General features: G+C 40.7%; 3 protein-coding genes across 5 annotated transcripts in view; all 3 read right to left on the bottom strand.

The window, feature by feature from the left end:
- Nucleotides 1-12122, bottom strand: part of sima (HIF-1 transcription factor component sima) — a 48853-nt gene extending 36731 nt beyond the window's left edge. The window contains exon 1 of one of the 2 annotated variants that reach the window (XM_011645767.3): nucleotides 11362-12122. In XM_011645767.3, the coding sequence (XP_011644069.2) occupies nucleotides 11362-11405 (44 nt within the window). In that variant the 5' untranslated portion in view covers nucleotides 11406-12122. Of the gene's footprint in view, nucleotides 1-1746; nucleotides 3075-11361 lie in introns of those variants that run through there. The other variant, XM_011645769.3, reaches the window with a different exon arrangement.
- Nucleotides 12123-12354: 232 nt separating this feature from the next.
- On the bottom strand, nucleotides 12355-12965 carry LOC148937689 (mitochondrial intermembrane space import and assembly protein 40). The gene has a single exon (XM_089070989.1). The coding sequence runs from the start codon at nucleotides 12963-12965 to the stop codon at nucleotides 12522-12524; it is 444 nt and encodes a 147-aa protein (XP_088927115.1). The 3' UTR covers nucleotides 12355-12521.
- LOC105431523 (uncharacterized) lies at nucleotides 12965-15827 on the bottom strand. 2 transcript variants are annotated; one of them, XM_089070988.1, is made up of 3 exons: nucleotides 14154-15827; nucleotides 13592-13865; nucleotides 12965-13286 (listed from the first exon to the last, which is right to left on the bottom strand). In XM_089070988.1, exons 1-3 carry the CDS (start codon nucleotides 14167-14169, stop codon nucleotides 12965-12967), a joined length of 612 nt encoding a protein of 203 aa, XP_088927114.1. In that variant the 5' UTR covers nucleotides 14170-15827. The 2 variants fall into 2 exon arrangements, 1 of the variants encoding a protein (XP_088927114.1); XR_016137984.1 differs by lacking the exon at nucleotides 14154-15827 and having other exon boundaries at nucleotides 13143-13286; nucleotides 13515-13652.
- Nucleotides 15828-15833: the final 6 nt, after the last annotated feature.

The raw sequence follows: 15833 nt of genomic DNA on the forward strand, positions 1-15833 counted from the left end.
GAATAAACAACAATTATTGCAAAATAAATATTTTACACGGAATAGCCAAAATACCCGTAAAGATAATATCTAAAAAAAAAAAAAATCTTTTTAAAAATATCTGATGTCCATTTCTGTCAATATAGATTATAATCTTGCGGTAATATTTGCGGAAAATTGCAATAGCGATTGAATTCCGACGGTTGTATTCAAAATTTCGCCGATTTTGATAATCAATCAAAAATCCTTAGCATCATAATTTTAAAATAATCATTATCATAAATTATATTTGTAACATTGTAAAATAAATTTTATCCAGAATAGAATACGAATAAAAATAATATCTAAAAAAAAGCTTTCCAAAAATATCTGATGTCATTTCTATTAATATAGATTATAACGTTGCGGTTTTTTTTGCGGTAAAGTTCAATAGCGATTAAGTTTTCAGTTGAATTCGATGTATTCAAAATTTCGTAGAATCGACGACTTCGTCATCAATAAAGTCATTAGTAATTTTAGAATAAACAATCATTGTAAAGTAAATTTCAATCGGAATACCAATAAAAACAATTCAAAAAAATTTTCTTAATTTTTTCCAAAAATATCTGTGTTTGTGTGTGATGTTCATTTCTATCAATATAGAATAATCTTGGTTCAATTTACTCTACTATCTTTTCCTAATACTTGGAACAAAAAAAAAAAATAAAAAGTAAGTGAGAAACCAAGATTAAAGTAATCTATATTGGTAGAAATGGATATGAAATAGATAAATCTTAAATGTAAGAAGCGAAAAAGGCAGAAGAGATGGCCTGGCGTGAAAATTGTTCAAAATATTAGCTCGTGCGTTCGATTACCGTTGTCGTTGCAGAATGCAACTTTACTAACAACTCGCACGGTGCATCTTTTTTTGGTCGTTGATCGATGAAAAACGCCAACGTTATCGCGAAGCGAAGCGTTATTATCTCGGTGGGCCGACCTTCGAACGATACTTCTTTCGAAATCGATCCTACGATCTACGTCACGTTTTCTCTCCCTCGCGTCCTCCTACCGCTCGTATACTTAAACCAATCAAAGTCAAACTGGCTAATCCAATGAAATAGTCATTAAACGATATGGAAAATCCCGCGGGAAAATAATATCGACTAATTTGCTTCCTTTCTTTTTCGCGGCGCGCGAGATATCATGAACAAATTAATAAAATTATTAAATATTATAAATTAAATATTAAATATTATAAATTATTAAATATTATAAAATGTTCTGTATCGCACAAGGTATAAATAACGCATGAAGCTTTATAATATATATATGAAGCTTTATTATTGAAAGTTTCCTCTGCGATCCAACTGGTTTAAGTGTTTAAAAAAATATAAAGTTTAGAAAAGTCAATTTTCGATAAAGAGCTTTAAAAAAACGGAGTAGAATATAATTTTAATCGAATTAGATAAAATTAAATTATTACTGGTTTAAATAAATATATATATATATATAAATTTTGAAAAAATATAAAATTTAGAAAAATCAATTTCCGATAAAGAGCTTTAAAAAAAAACGGAGTAGAATATAATTTTAATCGAATTAGATAAAATTAAATTAAATTAAAAGATTCTAATTAATTTTAATTAAAAAACATACATTTATGTTCCACAAGAATTATTTTTATAGAATTATCATCATATTCATTTTGTGACGCGGTCGCGGTCGCTCAATCCACGAAGGTGTCGAATGCGAAAAAACAAAGGGACGTTGCAACGATCGCGGACTTACAGGTAATCCTCGAGAAGCTGGTCGTCCTCCACGTAGCCGTAATGCCAGTTATCGTTATATCCATTCTCGTACATACACGGCGGCAAGACGGGAGCGCCGTAAACGTACGAGGGGTCGTAAAGGGGGCAGCGATCGCTCGCTGGGCACTGCAGCCACCGTTCCTCGCTGCAGAAATTAAACAGTTCCGGACAATCGTTACAGAACCAATTCCCCGGCCCCGGACCGCTCCGTCCCAGATCGTGGGGGGGCTGCTCTCCGCGTAGTCTCGCGTCGCAAAATCCTGAATCGCCGAATCTAGGGTCGCACGGTGGTGGTCCGTGAAACCGCGAGTCGTTATATCCCGAGTTGTTATAGACGTCGCAATGAGTATCGCGGAGCCGCGAGTCGTCGTTGTAGCCCAGATCACAATAGGCCAGAGTGCTGGGTCCCATGTCGCAGGCTCGCAGTGTATCGCCGGGCGCCAGGTCGCAAGAGCGTAGGACGCGAAAGTCGAGGTCACGAGGACTCTCCCGTGGCGGCTGGTTCATCCTCGCGGCCTGTCCGTATCGCGGTTTCCTCGAGTGGATCGCGCGATTGCCGGTCGCGGGCGGCCTGCAGCTGTCCACCGACGTCGGGTCAAAGTACATCGCGAGGTCCTCGACGTCGATCGGGCCCAGCTGGCAATTCTTCGAGGTCGCCGAGCTCAACGGGCGTATTCCCGATCGCGGCTCAGCCAAAGGACCGTCGTTGTCGTTGTCGTTGTCGCGGAACCACGTCGTCTCCGGACTATCACAGTCGGTCGGGGCGACATTGCACGTTGCTGACGTGATATTGCACGTCGTCACGGGTGCATTGTTGCATGCCACGTTGCAGCCTGCACCAGGCGCATACGAGAATTTCATCGTGGGGCAAGACGTCGTCCCGATAGCGCAAGCTCGCAATCTGACATTATCGCCAATGTGTGACGTAATGCTGGGAGAGAGTGCGGCAATATTGTCGGGTAAGACGTTCACGTTGTCGAACGCAATCGCTGGACCATAAGACGACGACGACGACGACGACGATGACGACGACGACGACGGCGGGGGAGATGACAGCGGTAGAGGCGGCGCGAGTTTTAGCAATTCGCACGACGGGAAATCGATCTCGTTTCCTCTCGCCATGTGACGCGCATCGACATCGACATAACCCGTCGCCTTGCCGATCCAATTGTCGCGAGGATCGGAGCAACGACCCCGCTGCTGACGACCGTCGCCGAGGATGATGTTTGTATCTCCCTCCCTCGCCTCCTCGCTTCCTCCTCCTGGTGTCACCTCGTGCAAACGCACGTTCATTGCTTCTTCTCGATCTTTGATCAACCCTGTCGCTAATTATTCCTCTCTAATCTTTTCTCCTTTCACCTTCACCTTCCCTTTCAGTATCTCCTTTCGCTTCTCTCTCTTTCTCTCTCTTTTTGTACTTCTTTTGTACTTCTTCCTAATCGTACCTTGCTTCGATCTACGTGATTAGCGAACTTTTCATGTTCTAAGAGATTTTTTTATATCAATGCCGCGAGGTCGTATTTTCTTGTATGCCTTTATTTTTTTGACAAAAAAATTCTATCTCGAAATATTATCCTGATTCAGTCCACTTAAAAGCAAATATTCGACGCGTTAATGCGTTTTAACTCTAGTTGTTTTCCACTTGTTTGAAATTTCACCCCTTTTCTCTATCACTCACGTTCAGTTTTTTTTATTTTTTGTGACGCGAAGAGCTTATCTTGGTCACGTCTGGTCCACGTGACCGATGTACAATCGAGACTTTTCCAATGGTAAGAGAAGAGGAGGGGACAGGGACGTAAAAAAAAGACAAGAAAAATAAGACCTGCTTGTTTTGATATCCCAATTCCTCTTTGCAAGTGAAATATCTAGTTGTCTATCCACGCTGCCCTTCTGTTTCTGTTCTTTCTTTTCTGTTTATTCGCTCCACTCTTTTTCTTATCTTTCACAAAATTCGCTCTCTACGTTACGGTACGAGATGAACGAAGTTGCGTCCTCGCAAAAGAAAAAAAAAAGAATAAAGAAAAAAACTTACTCCTTTAACTTCGTTTATTATTCTCTCCTACCTCCGTTTCTTCGTTCTTCTCTTTCCGCTAATCCGACATATTCTCCTTCGTGTTTTGTCTATGTTGAACGACACTTTCTCATCTCTTCTCGTCAGGATTCCGTCATCAATCTTTCCCCATCTTCAACCGGAATTTCCGCCCCGCCCCTTCAAGAGCCAATAGTCTATATTTCTATTATTATCTCTTATCGGCTTATCTCTTTATTGTATCTCTCTTGTAAATTCTCTCTTATTCTTTAGCTTAAGGGAACTAAGTCCCGCTGACGATCGTCAGAAATTAGAACTGTCAACAAATATGTCTAAATTTATCGATTCGTCGAGAGTTTAACCCTAGACGGGAGATCGTCATCCCCGTCTTCTCTCATGCTCCCTTTGACACGAGTTTTGACTTCCACTTTCGCGGCTCACGCGATACTAAAGCCCCGGTTAGTAATGCGATGCTGTTTCTGCCGGGCGTTTCGAACGATCGTTATCTCACAGGTCGATAACGATACTCTATCATCGATGTCGCGCGCGTAACGTAACAAAATTGCCAGACGCGTTTGCGCCATTTCGGACCATTTCGATTTGCAATTCGTACGTTTCGACATTCCAGATCTTTATCGTTCTACAAATTTCAAGTAGAACTTTGATCATGCAAATCAGCATCAAATAGTCTCTTACTACTATAGTTTCAGTTATCGCAAAAGTATTTTTCTGCAATATGTGATACAAAGAAAACGAATAAACACCCACACCAACATTCACGAGAAGATAACGGCATAAAATGCGGAACAGGCGATAAAATTCGTGGAATACACGGTCTCTATACCACTTTGAGAGACGCCGATAGAAAGGAACGTGGATGAAAAACAAAGCAATTAGCATAAATTTGCATTAAGCAGCACGTATGCGGCTTGTGGCTTCTAGATTATTGCGATTAGATTAAAAAACTAGATATAAATCTAACCAGAAAGAAATATCTCATCCAATATCATTTTAATATCATATGCTATTTTTAAAAAAATTATATATTTAAAAAAAAAGAAATCATCATTATTACTTCCGGACATGTGCAATCTCGTATAAATCTAGATTATTGCGATTAGATTAAAAAACTAGGTATAAATCTAGCCAGAAAGAATTATCTCATCCAATATCATATGCTATTTTTAAAAAAAATTATATATTTAAAAAAAAACCATCATTATTACTTACGGACATGCGCAATCTCATATAAAGATTCGATCAAATCACACGTTGAAAGATAGTTCCGATGCAACGCGGATGTTGCAAGAGAATTTCTTTTGTGTTTGACGTATCTTTTAATAGAAGCTCGATAAAGAGGCATCTATTTTTCTCTCTTAGCAGTCTTGCGTTTAATGACTTTCCGGTAATTTGAATGCCTGGTGGTCGGCCATAATCGCAAGCGCTCCTATCGCGAAAGATAACGCGATCTCCGAGTATCGGTGGGAGAGAACAAGAGGCATCATTGTACGCGGATCATCCGCAAGCGGTTTATCCGGGATTTTCCTCGCCGTGTCGGATGAGACTGTCGTGCAATCTACACGGATTCGACGCAATCCTGATGCAACCTACACGATATTGCACGATATCTTTGATCGTCGATCGTAATCCTCGCAACGACAATTTGCGCAATCGGAAGTCCCGCATCGAGACGAAAATGCGGAAATCATTTAGGGATTGATTGATGTCTATGTTTTGATTTATAAAATACGTCTCGCGGTTCTTTGATATAGAGAAATATTTCTGTTTTACTCGCACGATCACAAACAGATAAAGATTTGGCAGCGTAACTTTTACCGCGTTTAAATTTCATGGATAAATGATGACTAATACTTCCGGATGTGCGATATGCATACAATACTTGACGTTTTGGGTGAGCGATAATGTTTTATATATGTACAAAGTACACACAGAAAAAGTTAGTCTTCAAATCAAGGCAAATATTTTCAAGAATATTACGGCCTTCTTAAAAGTATTATAATCTTTATATGAAAGATTTTTAGTCTTCTCTGAGCCGAGCAAAGGTAAGTACTTGCACATCAATATACAAATTCAATCAAATCGAGACTAAAATTTTTCTAAAAAGATTAAACACTCTTACTTATATATAAGAATATATAATCCTGATTTAAGACTAATTTTCTTTTGTATATTTACATAGAAAGTATAATACGTGGTTATCTTCTCTTTACCACCTAACGGAGAGATATGCGAGAATTTCCCATTGATTATCCTCCAGTCAAATTCGCCAACACGACGTATACTTTCGCTATATCTAAAGGAATTACATTTATCTAGGAAAAGAAATAAATTATATAGACATTAGACGTTACAGTTTTTTTTTTTTCTTTCTTACAGAAAGTTGCAAGTTTTGATAATAAATATCTTTTCGGCTACACACACAATAATCGTGAGAAATCTACGGAATCCAGTTTTAAATTCGGCTACACTTGGTAATGTATACCGAATAAATTTCTCCGGATCTTTCTGCTGAATCCTGAAGATCCACCATTTAATCGAAAATTAGATTGAATATTTAATATTTCGACCGTTCATATCTTTAAAGCCGTCAACACGACACGATGCGATACACGGGCAATTCAGGGAAGAAAACTTTCCAGAAGGCCGCTGTCCATCGTGCGTGCACGCTGCGTAATCATCAGAGTATATACAGAGTGTTCCACTTCTGCCGTATCATCTTTTAAGGAGTCCTTGACTAGTTTGGAGTCGGGCTGGCGTCAAATGTCAAGGGAAATCAACGTCTATCATAACTTTCTAATCACTCAAAAAAGTAGTTATAAAAATATCGTTATAAAAAAATCAACATATTTAAATAAATGTTTTATTAACGACTATACTAATTAACTGTATAATGTCGACAATACGGTAACAATATCGTCCTTTAATTTCCTTCGCAAATTACTCGAAATCCCACTTTGATGTTTTCGTTGAGGAAAAATCGATCCCATGGGGATCCATCTTTAACAAATAATCTTTGCCACAGAAGTGAAACATCCTGTACCCATGACTATGCATACGTGCCTAGAGAACTCCCCTCGCTTATCATCGCTTATGCAAAAAAATAACTGTCACTGTAGACACTCTAATTGACATATTAATCTCTACTTCCCCTGCTTACCCCCTCGCCGACCTCTATCGATCACTCAACGAGACGTATGGTAGCTTTTTGCTCCTACAAAAAATATATTACATTGTGTCTCGATTAATTATTATTTTCATAATTAAGCGGCCTGATCATTAATCTGAGCAGATTCCGTTAGCTATTTTATACAAACTGAAATTTATTCTACAAAGGATATTTCTTATTATCGGAGAGATAAATAAAATCTTTTTGTGACGCCACAATCGATTATGAGAATATAAATTTTATTGTTTACATAAGTTTCCAAGAAGATATATTTCTCGATGAATTATGAATTTCTCGATGAATTAATGAATAAATAATACACGATTTAATAACACTAAATGATTCAATTATATAAATCTATTCGTTGAAATTTAAATAATGAGATTATTCGAATTCTTTTCCAATAATTCGTAACTAAAAGTAGATTTCAATGTTCGTGAAATTTAAGTCAAGTCTGATTTAAATTCGAGTTTTATAAGAACTGACATTTCCACTATCAACACACTTACATCGTTATGTGAAATTATTCAAATTCTCGACATGTTACCGAAAATGTAACACCGAAATTCGTGCACAGAAAAAAAATTGGTCTTAAATTAAGAAAAATATTCTCACATATAAACAAAAATATCATAATCTCCTGAAAAATTTCTTGATTTGATTGAATTTAGTATTGATGCAAGTATTATCTTTGTTCAACTTCAACATTGAAATTCTTTTATGAAGATTATGCTGCTTATATATGAAAATATCTATACTTGCATCAATACTAAAATTTTTCTAAGATTACATAATATCCCCGCTTATATATGAGAATATATAATCTTGATTTAAGAGTAATTTTTTTTCTGTATGCTTGTTTTTCATACGAGGACCGGCACGCGGATTAAGAATTTCGTAAATTAATTAAGTAAGTATGCGGCGAAAAACTTGCGTCAGAAAAACCGCGATAAAGAGGAATTGGATTCTTGCTCGATTTACAGCTCGATTACAAGCTACGTGACGGAAAGCCCATGCGAAAGGGACGAGTAATAATCATCCGGCTCGCTATCGCTTATGCTTTGGCACTCGGTGGTGATAACCCCGAATAAGTATAAATGAAATAGTTTCTAATGTCTGCAAGACGCATGCGCGATATGCGTGTCGAATGTTGCTTTTGACAATCTCGCCTTGTTACGGTCTACCGATGACTATCATGTGATCCCACTCTGATGCTAACAACTTCCTCGTAGTTTCGTCGTTTCCGAGCAGGTTATTTTCGTGCGTGTCATGCGAGAGAATCTCGTGGTTCGGGAAGAGAAATCTTCACGCGCGAAAAGAGCCCTGCCTATGAACCATCTCTTCTCATCTTCGTAAATCACGTGACGCGGAAACATCTTTATTTACATTTGCCGTTATAGCGTATATGTCGTAATTGTATAAAAATAGCAAAAAGTTATCGAAATTTAAAGGAAATTCATTTACTTATATTTTTAATTATTTCATTATTTTTTTATTTATTATTTTATATTTCTATTGGTTAAAAATATTAAATAAATTATAAAAAAATTAAAGTATCAATAAAACAACACGATTTTTATAACATATTTATAAAAGAAAATATTTATAATTTTCCATCATGGATGACAAAAGCTTTTTGTCTTGAATAATTGTTATGAATATTTTTTTTCTAATAAATTACAACGAATAAAAATAAAAAAATAATTTATAAAAACATTTGGAATTACTCTAAATATCAAATAAGTTAATAAATAAAATATAAAAATAATTAATCGTATCACATTCGTAACTTTACAACAAAACATATGGCCCAAATATGCTATTTAATTTTTGTATTAGTGTTGCAATATATATTTTTCTATTAAAATTAATGCAAATTTAAAAATTTTCAAACCATTAGAAAACTATTCTCTCTTTTTTATACAAAAGAAATAGTAAAATAGTCCATGTAATTTTTATGCTTTTACGATATTTACATTCTTAAAAACTAAAAGCGCTGGATATCCTGAAATATTCCGTCATTTTAAATCTGTCCAAATTTCACATTCTCGATAATATTAGATTATTGAAAAATTTCCGAATTAATTAATGTGACTGGAATTCACGATAAGACGTGTCGAAAAATAGACGATATAACCGATTTGATCAGTTTTAGAGTTTGGACTTTGGACAGCTGATTACGAGTATAATACGAGCATAGAATTTTCTACGTGCTTACCAAATAGATTGGAGTAGACAGAAATACAACGTCATCTAACTCCACGAGAGAATTAACGTTGTCATGGACGCCGCTATCCGCATGATAAAGAACTGGCCACTCTCATGTCATGAGCGGTAATGTCAAATGATTACTTCATTTTTGATAACGATAAAATTACAATAAAATTAATAACGATATTAGTAATAATACGATCCGTCTCATTTCGCTTTTAAAATTGCGCTTGCTAAAACTGTTATCTACACATTATCGAGAAAACATTTCTGTCTTTAACGGAGTAATTGATTTGGAATTGAAAACGTAAATATTCAAACAATATTTCAGCTCTCAGGATTTCGATCCCGAGATGTGCATTATAGATTTACATTCTTTTTTAAAAAATAGTAATGTGTTTACGATACATCAAACTGATCGAGACAAAATCGAGAGAGAGATTCTGAATCATCAAGGAATATAATTATAGAAATCTTTATCTCCCCACTTAAATAATTGATCGGCATCAAATAGAGCCACGGCATGACGCTCCGCTATTTGCTCGGCGATAAAAATCGAGAGCACGTTCGACTTATCGATGGTGTAAAATAGATGAAATTTCCTCAACGTGCGTATTGCGTATGAAATAGGAGCGACTCGAAACGTATTCCTGGATAAGCGATACTTCGCTAGATTTTACGTAACTATGCGTAATGAAATATTAACCGCATCGTTCGCGAACGATTGTATAATAAATGCGTCGCGATCGCGTGCGTACACGCGAGCCGACGGAAAAGAGAAATCGAACCCTGTTCGAGCTGTTTTCTAAAAAAAGGCCGATGCCATCCGACAACATGAGCTGATGTTCATATAAAGAAGAGTTTTATTTGATATAGATCGAAAAAATAATTTTGTTAAAATAATTATATAAGACACTCAAATTAATTGCTAGAATATAAAAAAAATTTATAGTATTATCATCATGTCCTACAAAAGTAATTTTGATGACGCAAAAAAATTATTTTTTAGATCTGTATCAAATTTTTAGATCCTAAAAGTCATTCTTTCCACATTCGAAAAGCGTTGGTCCATATCAACGATCCATGAGTTTGTTGCGCCACGACATCGAGAAAAAAAAGAAAGAAATACCAACGTATCGCTGGAGAGTTGAGAGAGCTGCGAGAGAAAGAGAAGAGAAAAAAAGAAGTTTTCTCCCGAGGACGTTAAAAACAGAAGAGTAAAAATGTATATATACCAGTTATTTCTCCGATTTTGGACTCGCACATTTATATATACTAAAATAAATGACAAGCGCCATTTTCGGATAAATCTCCGAGTTAAAGAAGCAAAATTAGGTGGGGCTAAAATAGCTGATGGTAAATCAGCTGTAATGGCTTATAAATAAGCGGTTACGGTTAAAATAAAGAAACCAAATCAATTCCAATAAAGAGTAAGTTGCTTGTCCGGAGTCGTAAATAAGTCATAATAAGGGAGAGCGTAAAACTGGGGCAACTATGCGGCATCATAAATAACTTAAAGACTGATCAAAACAAGACAAGTCGGGCGATAAAAAAAAAAAAAGAGAAAAAAAAGAAGAGGTGATCTTATTGACACTTGTTTAGAATTTCTTCATTTAATTCGGATTTCGCGAGCAGAGGAGGAAAAAGACAGGGACGGAGAGACGAGAAAGCGACAGGTCAGATAAGAAGTCGTGAAAGAGCGACGGAGATGGACGATGAAGATCACGTGGCGTCAGAAAGAGACGGCGGTAGGGAGTCGCGCGTCGACGCGAGCGAGATAAAACGTTGCAATCGGAGAAAGAGACAACGCGATGGTTCCGTACATCAAAGAAACAGAGCGATTGCGTCAAACGCCCCACACACACATACACACGCACACACGACATGCTTTTCTCTGTCTCTCCCTCTCTCTTTCTTCCTCTATGCCCCGATTTTGGTGTCATTATTTCGGTGTCCATCGAATATCCCGGACGACAAAATCGCCTCCGCGTCCATCGGCTCGGATCCATACGGTCGCTCCGAAAATAAAGACGCGATTTTCATACATACACACACAACAAAACACACACACACACACACACACTCTCTCTCTCTCTCTCTCTCTCTCTGTCTTTATCTAGATATCCGTCCTTCTCGCGCGAGAGAAAAATAGAGAAAACGCGACTCACCTCCTTTTCTCCTTATGCTTTTTCTCTTTGTTATGGGTGTCCATGGTAAGGTGATACTCCAAAGGGTCCAAGGGACGTGTAGCAATATACTTTTCCAGCGGCGCACAGAAAACCGGGACACTCTCGGTCACTGCCAAGGAACGTATCCGGGGTGTGCGCGCGCGCGCGCGCGAGTGCGAACGGCGAGCTCGGCTCTCTTTCCTACCCCCGGTCCGACTTGACGGGAAACTTGGTCGCCTGTCTCTCGCACTTTGCTCTCCCGTTTTCCGCGGCTTGTCTCTATCTCTGTCGCTCCGTCGGTCTATCTCGGCGTCGGTATCGGTGGTCGATGCGCGCACGCGACGGCGTTGTCACTCGCTATTCGATGTCGCGCTGAACCGCGGCTGAGAGACGACGGACAGCGTCGCGTTTCGACGGGAGCACAGGTTGACCGCGTAACGACGGATTCATGGCGTGCGACGACAACAGCGAACGCGATGATAACGACGTTATGGCTATCGCGAGCGGTTGCTGACAAACGGCGACACTGTTATTACGCGCTGCGCCCGATGATCCACGACGCCTGCTATCGCGACCGAGAGCGGAATGACGACCAGAGGGGTGGGAGGAAACGGCGTTCAGACGTCACCGGTGGGGTCCCGTCATCTAGCGGCGTCCCGAAGATTTAGCGAGCGAATTAAAAAAAATCGCGCGGCAAGTTCGAACAGCTGGAAACCATCCCAGCGATACGTCTGTGCTCATCAAATTTGGGCTTCCTCGTATTTTCTTTTTCCGCGCTTACATGCCGAAATATATACGTATTGAAAGTCTTGTAAAGAAGAGTAAGGACTGAAACGTAAAAGTTGTAACTGAAACACAAATAATCGAGCTTGATAAGAGACGAACTTGATAAGAGAAATCCGATCTACATTATGTATGATTACATAAATATAGAATATAACATTTAAATGCAACAAGTAAAAATTCTCGATCGGGTGATTACTATAAACCGCATTTTAGAGCTGTTCCAAGTTATTCGCTTAATAAGAGTAATTCTACCGATTTACTCTTAATAGCAAATACTCTTCCTAAAAATTTATTTTGCGAAACTATACAGTGCAGTAGGTAATTAATTTACTTAGAATAATTAAGATAGAAAGACAAGACGTAGGTGATTATCGCTAGTCCGCCGCACTTTGACTGGTAACCACCGCTTTTCTCTTGTCTTCGCTGCTCGCCGTCGATTGCATTTTCTTTTCCGCTTCCTGGTCAATCTCTTCCTCTTCATCGTTGTCCAGGTCGTCCGTCGACGTACCTTTATTCTCGTATAAGGCCGGATATTGCGACATGCATGCCTGCATCGTCTCAAACGTTTTGCGACAATCCGAACCTTTTGGATCTGCGGTCGAATAGTGAAAGCAAGAGAAGGCCTCACGGAATTCTAAGCCACATGGCCCGGTCGCCATTCCTCCCAGACACGGACAGTTCCAATTGATCTCGCCGTTGGGCAACAGCAACCCGGGACTGGGCTCCGGTTCAGGCAAACTAATTTTACTAGGCGCCGCATGATCCTCCTTAGATGCAAAGATAATGGTATCCTTGCCTTCCTTGCGTATCAGTGGCATTATGTAAATTCGGACGGTATTTCTCCGTGCCGATACGTTCTACTATTGGCAGTGAACGACAATAAATTCGGTGATGCTCGATGAACAGTGTACACGCACGTTTTCTCTTCGTATTTGGTACTCAGAGTCAAGGCTGCTCGTAGTCGAACGTAGCTGTTGTACGGACAACGCAGGATGAATCTGCGCTTCGAGGGGTAGAGCTTCAGGATGTCTACGGGACTCTTGGTTCCCTCCTCTCCGAATAATCTCCGAACGGCTTCCAGAATGTTTTTCTTGAGGTACACTGGGGACACTGTAACGTCAGGATCGAGTGGAAGCTCTCTATAAAACAGAAACAAACTGAGCATACATAATTTGCCGCTTGTTAAAGCTGAGAGTTTTTTCAAACTACAATCTCCCGATTTTCGGATCGTCATCACGCTCGCTCGGCAATAGGATTAAAGTTCGAGGGAGTCGCGCGTACAGGTTATGTCCCACAAATCAGCCGTAGTCTACGCGAATAGAATAGTGAATGTACTAACAGAGAAACGTCTAAGTAATACATCTTACGGTGAACCGCTGGCTCGTCACTCATATCGACTCCGCGCAACGAACGGTAGACATCACAGAAAAGGCACGGTACTTACAACACGCGATACACCTCGCACGTCGGCGTCTGATCTGTGTCTTCACGTGCCTGCGGCGATGGACAACAGCGCCGAGCGAACAGTGGTGCAAGATGCAGTACTGCCAAACGGACGAAATGTATCAACTGGCATCTTTCTCCAAGAACAAAAACATTTCTTTCAATTTTTTTTTTTCTTTCTTTTGAGACTTTTCCAAATTTACTCTCGTGAGTTTTTCTCCTCTCCTCCTTCCTCTTCCAAATATCGGTGAGTACTTCGAATGCATAAAATGCGCCTGCAAAGTGAGAAAATGAAATTTATACGTTTTTGTTTTTTAATGCTGTGTTTGCGCTGCACTTCCGAAACACAATGTGTGTGTGTATAATAATATGTTTTTATATATATATATATTATATATAAAAACATAATTGCAAGAATTCAGAATTTTTTTTCTCGCTAATTTGAAAGCGATTTAAATTTTCATTTCAAATTTTCCTCGGACATAAATATAGAATGGGATTATTCATGTCGAGGATTTCTAAGCGCGCGGATGAATAGTCGCGCTCTTGGGTTCCTTACAAACCGTAAAAATTGGACATTTCACACTCGCTGTTTTCGGAGCGTGTAAACCCGGCATTAGCCTGCTCCGCGATCGACCACGCGTGAGTACCGGCGAACGCCCGTTTTCGTCGGGAGGGGAGTCTGTCGAGGGTCCCCCAGGAACTCGGTTCTCAGTCGCAGCTCGGCTGTCAGTGTGCGACGATCGAGCCGCGTTCACCTGCCTGCGTTGCGCTCCGTGTGCGCACATACACATCTCGTACACATACACACATACATGTATATATATTTATATATACATATACATATTATATAAATACATACATAACACGTACGCACGTCTCTCACGCTGCGTTGTGTCGGACACACGCGGACGCGCGAGGGTGGCTGCTGTCACCGTGGTTTTTGTACGTGCGGCAAGGGTGCCACGTGAGAGAGACGGAGAGAGAGAGAGAGAAGGGGGGAGAGAGAGGGACGAAGAAAGGACAATTCGAGGAGGCGGAACGAAACCGGGGGGACCCATGCGTCGCACGATGTAGACGGCGGCGGCGCACACACGGACGCGACCGAACGAACCGAACGCGCTACTACGCCCAGTCAGTCAGTCGGACGTCGGCACGGGGGACCGACGACACCTCGGCGATACTCAGTTCTGGACACGGCGACGGGGCGCCCACGGGTTCACCTCGCGAGAAGCTGACAGCGGGGTGCTGATTCGCGAGCTGGGCGACGGGCATCGACGGCGACTGGGTTGCGCGATCCTGACCCTCGGGCGACTCGTGACAGTGAAGTGAGAAGCACGCGTGAGAAGCGGCCGCGAAGGAGGAGGGACGAGGAAGACACCGGTCAGTGAAGTGAACGAAGAGAGAAAGGGAGAGCGAAAGAGAAAGAAAGAAAGGAAGAGAAAAGAAAAGGGAGAAGGAGAGAGAAAGAGATAGAGACAGACAGACAGACAGACAGATAGATAGACGGAAAGAGAGGAAAGGAGAAGGTAGGGGAGAAAGAAAGAGGGCTGCAGGACGGGTGGTCCTGACAGCGTACGGTGACGAGAGAAGACCGACGATCCTCTAAACGAGCGAGCAGTAATAGGCCTTAAACGCCGGGAAGTAATAGGAGCTCCGTACGTAATTGACACACTAGAACGAGGTTTTTGTTGTCAAAAGTAAAAGAAACGAAACATGCGATAGTATACTAAGCTTGTCGCAAGCGCTAAGCTTCTCTCGGGAGCTTTCCCTCGGTGTTGGATATATCCTTTTGGTCCAACCCTTGGGGCTAAGGCTATACCGTGGCGATGAGCTATATCCTTCTACTTTGGCTCGCTCGAGAGTGCGTGAACCTAGTCGGAGAGTATCGTCGTGGTCATCACTGACCACTCTGGGGCAAGTTCGTCGCCCGTCACCGTCATCGTCATCGTCATCGTCATCGTCATCGTCATCGTTGTCATTTCCACAACGGCAAGGAGGCGTATCCTGCACGTATCTCGAGATTGTCGCGAGGTAGTGTGCCGATCTCGCCGCGGCTTCCTCCTCGCGGTGCGCTACGGCGACGGGGCGACATCCACGGAACGTGGTTCGGGACGACGGGCAGCAGCCGTATCACCGTCGTCGGCGAAAATCATCGCGAGAGTCTCGCGTCATGAGGGCCTAGCGTTCGACACCGTGGGTCATCGTGGGTCGCGTCAGCGTCGCGTCGGGCGTGCGAGAAG

This window comes from Pogonomyrmex barbatus, unplaced genomic scaffold, assembly GCF_055798465.1.
Source record: "Pogonomyrmex barbatus isolate J1 unplaced genomic scaffold, ASM5579846v1 scaffold11, whole genome shotgun sequence".
Classification (NCBI taxonomy): Eukaryota; Metazoa; Arthropoda; class Insecta; order Hymenoptera; family Formicidae; genus Pogonomyrmex; species Pogonomyrmex barbatus.

Bases quoted from the DNA above. Each gene is read 5' to 3' on its own strand.
- LOC148937689 (XM_089070989.1), bottom strand. From the start codon at position 12,965: ATGCCACTGATACGCAAGGAAGGCAAGGATACCATTATCTTTGCATCT.
- LOC105431523 (XM_089070988.1), bottom strand. The intron at 13,287-13,591 runs GTAAGTACCGTG...TCTGTTTTATAG, and splicing joins TGCGAGGTGTATCGCGTGTT to AGAGCTTCCACTCGATCCTG.